This window comes from Trichechus manatus, unplaced genomic scaffold (genome assembly GCF_000243295.1).
Source record: "Trichechus manatus latirostris isolate Lorelei unplaced genomic scaffold, TriManLat1.0 scaffold00111, whole genome shotgun sequence".
Lineage (NCBI taxonomy): Eukaryota > Metazoa > Chordata > Mammalia > Sirenia > Trichechidae > Trichechus > Trichechus manatus.
In genome coordinates this window covers 6612357-6618272 of record NW_004444047.1, presented here as the reverse complement: position 1 = coordinate 6618272, position 5916 = coordinate 6612357, and the positions used below count along the sequence as shown (strand labels likewise).

At 44.1% G+C, this 5916-nt stretch overlaps 1 protein-coding gene across 1 annotated transcript in view; it reads right to left on the bottom strand.

The window, feature by feature from the left end:
* The window catches only part of LOC101351789 (transmembrane emp24 domain-containing protein 11), a 31151-nt gene extending 26263 nt beyond the window's left edge, over positions 1-4888 (bottom strand). The window contains exon 1 of the mRNA XM_004383530.1: positions 4765-4888. Coding sequence (XP_004383587.1) covers positions 4765-4888 — 124 coding nt within the window. The remainder of the gene's footprint in view (positions 1-4764) is intronic.
* Between the last annotated feature and the right edge of the window lie 1028 nt (positions 4889-5916).

Sequence of the window (5916 nt, the reverse complement as noted above, 5' to 3'; positions counted from 1 at the left end):
AGCTGTCAAGCTATTCCTGAGCCCTTCCTGAGGACAGTAGTGAGCCTCGTAATTTCACAGAGAACAAGCTGTGTCACACTGGTTTGAATTCCTTTTTTGTGCAGGAATGGTAGACCAGTAGACCTTAGGATACTGTGGAAATGGATTTCAGAAAGACTTTCATGGTACATTTACAGACAAGATGCAGATATAGGATAGCCAAGTCAAGAAATTAGATAAATCCACAATTGGCTGAATGATTGTAACTGAAGACTGATTAATGGATTCATCTCAATATGCTTGGAAGTCTCAAAAACCACAGTTTTATCTGCCAATCTGTTAATTCAGTTCGAATCAAAAGCACTTACTGAGGTTCCCCCATGTGCCATGTACTGCAGTAGGCTTTGGGAACACAAAACGGGTAAATAGGAGCTCATGCCTTCAAGGAACTCATTCTGTCCCGATAAACCTTTGAACCAGAGGTGTCTGTCCATGCTGGCACAGAACCAAATTGCCGCATTTACGAGTGACACAAAGCTGGAAAGGATAACCAGAGTGTTCTTCTCACACACACGCCTCACAGTCTCTGCAGCCCAAAGGCACAGGGCCTGAGTCCTGGCTCCTGCCGGTGCCACTCAGATCCACTGAAAATTATCCCAGTTTAGTTAGCATCATATTTGGACCATGACTTCCTTGTAGTTATTGTTTGTTTGATTGCTGGACTTTGTTTGTTTTTCTGTCCCTGTACTACTTGCCTATATTATGTCCTCAATTTTTCCACGTCTGAATCATAACCCTCTTTTCTTTTATGTCCCTCATTGTTGCCAGAGCTTTCCACCGTCCTACCTCTGTCTGTAGCTTGCTGTCTAGCCTGCCGCATCCCTGGCTGCCTCGGGCATTCCTTGGCTGCTGTCTGGGACCGGACACTTCTCCTTTGTGGGGTTCTGTCCTTTCTTGCTGCTGCTCTTCACTGTCTGGCTTCTCTGCCAAACTTGAATAGTGACCAGGGTCGGAGACCTGGCCTATCTTGCACCTGCCAGATCTCAAGTCCCCAAGTCAGAACTTGACACAAACTAGATGCTTCATAAATGCCTGGTCAGTCAGTGGACTTGAAACCCTGTACTCTGCAAATGAGGCTATTTAGCCTGGAAAAGAGAAAGCTGAGGTGAGTGGAGTCATTGAGTTCAAGTTTATGAAGGATTTTCAGATGAGAAAAATTAGATTTATTTTGAGTGGTCCCAGATGGCAGAGCGAAGATGATTAGATAGAAGTTGTGGGAAGGCAGGTTTCTGTACTATGGAGGAAAACATTTCACCAGTCCTGGAATTCACTGCCTTGCAAGAGAAAGGTGAAGTGCCACCCTGGGAGTGTGAATACAGAGGCTGAGTTGGGGACACCAAGTGCAAGGGGCAGCATGTCTACGCTTCCTGCCCTGGCAGCTGTGGGGACAGGAGGGTCAGACTCACAGGATCTCTTCCAGGACAACCAATCAGCAAGTGGTTCTGTGGCTTTGTGACCATATTCTCTTCTTTTCAATCAAAATTACATTGCGGGACCTGATGTTTTTCCAAATTGCCCCTGTAGTTACAGTAAACTTGAAGGAGCTGAGCTCTAAATCTAAATCATTGCATAGGGGTGACGGCTAAGGAGACCACAGAGTGGAATGAGCAGACACAGACGGCTGGGAAAGCAGAGGAAGAGGAGAAGCATTTGGAGCTCATAAAGAGCTAAAACAGCTGAGGAATCAAGGAAGGCGGGCGTGTTAAGGGGCAGATGGACAACAATATCCAGACAGGATGAGGGCTGAGTGGCTCTTGACTCTAAGGCTGAGGTGGCCAGCTACTGCGGTGCTGAGGGGCCATGAGCCAGACTCCATTGAGATCTCCTAAACGCAGGCACCAGAAGCATTGTCCCTCTGCATTTGCTGTTTGCCACAGATGCCTCCGGTGGCGCCTGTGACTCTCTGGCTCCCTGCCACAGGGTGTCCCAGGCCACATTCCATCCAGGTGGCAGGCCAAGAGGCATCATGCAGGGTGGGTGGGCTACTCCTGTCCCTTTTACTGCTCCTCCGCCCCTTCAAATAAACCAAAAAAACCCAAACCCGTTGCCTTTGAGTTGATTCCTACTCATAGCGCCCCTTCAAATGCAGGTCAATAATTCATGAATTCCTGGGAAAATGACCAGCTGCAATGGAGATGTTCACCCAGAAGGCCAAGGCTTGCCCCTGAGATGAGATAGTTGGGCTTCAGAAATATACTTAGCAATAACTTGGTGCTTTCTGTATGCTTGACCCAGTTCTAAAAGCTTTATAAATATTAATGCACTCGTCATCACAACCAAAAGAAATAGGTGGTATTATTACTGTATTATTATTATCCCGTTTTACAAATGAAGAAACAGATTGGTTAAGCAACTTGCCCAAGGGCACACAGTTATTAAGTGGCAGGCTTGTTCAGAATCCACAGTCTTAAACAAGGCTTATTTTCATGGTAATCATAATTAAGGAGGGTTCTGTTGTTGTTGTTAGGTTCTGACTCATAGCAACCCTATGTACAACAGAATGAAACACTGCTGGGTCCTGCGCCATCCTCACAATCATTGTTATACTGGAGTCCATTGTTGCAGCCACTGTGTCAATTCATCTTGTTGAGGGTCTTCCTCTTTTTTGCTGACCCTCCAATTTACCAAGCATGATGTCCTCCAGGGACTGATACCTCCCGATAACATGGGAGGTATGTGAGATAAAGTCTCGCCATCCTTGCTTCTGAGGAGCATTCTGATTGTATTTCTTCCAAGACAGATTTGTTCATTCTTTTGGCAGTCCATGATATATTCAATATTCTTCATCAACACCACAATTCAAAGGCATCAATTCTTCTTTGGTCTTCCTTATTCATTGTTCAGCCGGGGAGGGTTCTAATACAATGTAATTCTCCCCCATATATCTCTTTTCATTCTATTCATTTGAAAATAATATCTCACATTTCTCTGTATTTCTTTACCTCCATGCTTTCTACATTATTTGATTTTCTGAAGGATGGTAGTTATTACTCTTTGCAATAGAACACTCAAATGTAATGGCCAAGATAAATTCAGAGGAGAATTTGACACTATTCAATGTAAGATTGAATGGGACATAAAAAAATGTTATCAGCATTGTTATGGATTGAATTGTGTCACCCAAAAATGTGTGTCCACTTGGCTAGGTCATGATCTCCAGTATTGTGTGATTGTCCACCACTTTGTCATCTGATGTGATTTTTCTGTGTGTTGTAAATCCTATCTCTATGATGTTAATGAGGCAGGATTAGAAGCAGTTATGTTAATGAGGCAGGACTCAATCTACAAGATTATGTTCTGTTTTAGGTCAATCTCTTTTGAGATATAAAAGAGGGAAGTGAACAGAGAGATGTGGGGCCCTCCTACCACCAAGAAAGGAGAGCTGGGAGCAGTGTGTATCCTCTGGACCCGGGGTCCCTGTGCTGAGATGCTCCCAGACCAGGGGAAGATTGATGACAAGGACCTTCCTCCAGAGCCAACAGAGGGAGAAAGCCTTCCCCTGGAGCTGATGCCCTGAATTCGGATTTGTAGCCTACTAAACTGTGAGAGAATAAACTTCTGTTTGTTAAAGCCCATCTACTTGTGGTATTTCTGTTACAGCAGCACTAGATGACTAAGATAAGCATTTATGAAGAATACCACTAGATTTAGATCCTACTGCTTCTTTTTTAAAAAACAATAAAATTAAGGAATTTGGTATTGATTCTGACTTGAATATTAAATATCATACTGGATTTTCCATATAATTTCCAAACCACTGGAGCTTGTTTCTTTCTTACAGGCCCGTTAAGCTCAGCTGTGGGAATGGGCTTGGCCACAGCATGGTAAATATGCAGAAGTCACCCCAGGTTTGATGGGCAGTTTGCTGGGACAGCAGTCTAAGGTCTGTGCATCTTAGACTGACGCCTTCCCTTCCTTGCTGTCTCCTCCTCCTGTGGGGAATTGTGGGACTCCAGGAGGCTGAGATCCAGGAAACACATTGCCTTGTCCTGTTTTTTCCTCTGTTTTACTGGACCAGGTTACCCACCCGAAACCCACTGCCATCGAGTCAATTCCAACTCATAGTGACCTTATAGGACTGAGTAGACCTGCTCCATAGGGTTTCCAAGGCTGTATGTAATCTTTATGGGAGGAAATCTCCAGGTCTTTCTCCCTCGGAGCAGCTGGTGGGTTTGAACCACCAGTCTTCTGGTTAGCAGTTGAGCACTTAACCACTGTGCCATATGGGCTCCTTGGGCTGGTTTAAAGACCTCAAATACCTTCTGAGTTAAACCATTCTCGTTGCTGTCAAGTCGATTCCAACGCATAGTGACTCTATAGGACATAGTAGAACTGCCCCATAGGGTATCCAAGAAGTGGAGGGAGGGTGGATTGAACTACTGACATTTTGATTAGCAGCCGAGCTCTTAACTACTGTGCCCCCAGGGCTCCACCTTCTGGGCATTCAACCATAATTAGCATAATTAATAGCATCAGAGATTCTGTTATTTAAGAAAACCTGACCACTGGAAAAACAAATCAAGCTTGGACTCTGTGCTATCATCCTGGCTTCCTGCTTTATGAATTATACAACTCACTTTTAAGGCCATTTTCATGTTAGGTTTGGAGAACTTGATAAACTCTCAAGAGAAAATCATGCAGTATTATACTCATGGAGTGATTAGCATCATAATCCCATAAAATGACATTGTGAGTTCAGTATTCAACAGAGTGCACGTTACCTACCTGTTATCCATGTGTCACTCGGAATGTCTTCTATTATGCATTTCTCCTCTTGTTCTGCGGCGTGGAAGTAAAAAGCAGTTGAAAGTGAAAAACAAAAACTTAGAAGAAACATCAGCACTTGCATTTCTGCTGCTTTCACCACTCCTGGTAGAACTTTCTCTGAAATGGATCAGTTGCAAATGATACTGTTTCTGGAGTGTTTGTGTTTCACTGGATCATTTTGTAAGATTGATTTTTGTGAGAAGTGACATATGGTGGCTACCCTTGGGCTCGGAACTGTAGCAAATCCCACGGAACAAGATAAAAAGACAAGCTGTGCCAACCTCGGGGCCTTTCCAAGCATGATGACATCAGAGTTCGTTCTGCGCAACTTGATCTGTTACTTTTTAAAGATGTTAAAATGTTCTGACATGCTCCAGAATGAAGCACTCAAGGAAACCCGGAGAGGCCAAGCATAGCAAACACCAAGCAACGAGGTACCCCAGGGCCATGCCTTCATGACCAGACTGAAGTGGCCATTTTCTGGTTGTTTCCACTGCTCAGGAGGAGGTGGGGGAGGAGAAAGTGAAAATGGTGTTATGGAGGATGGGAAATGCAAGGAGGAGGGAAGACAGTGCAGGAAAAGAAAATGGGGGTGTGCGATTGATGGACAGGAGAAAGGAGCAGGCTGATGAAATGGAAAGGTCTAGGCTAGGAAGAGGCGGTGGCTCCAGTTCTGACTAAAGCCTTACTCTGGACTAGCTGGATAAATACTGAAAGTCTCTGTGTTTCAGTTTCCTCATAAAAAAGAATGAGTTAAAACCACGCAGTGATCCTCTAGATGTCTTTAGTTCTGGCATTCTGGTCCCCCCACTGCTTCTTTTTTAAATCCTTTTATTTCATAGTATTTATAGACTCACAGGAAGCTGCAAAGATAGTACAGAGAAGTCCTGTGTATCTGCATCATCTAGATCCAATGGTGACATCTCACATAGCTAAGATGACAATATAACTGCAGCCTGAAACCAGACGTTTGACATTGACACAATGCAATTCACAAGACTACAGCCTTCACGTGGACTTCACTAGTTTTGCACATACTCATTTGTGTATGTGTGTGTGTGTACTATCATTAGAATGCTTCAGCAAGTAATTGCCAAAAAAATTCTTGAA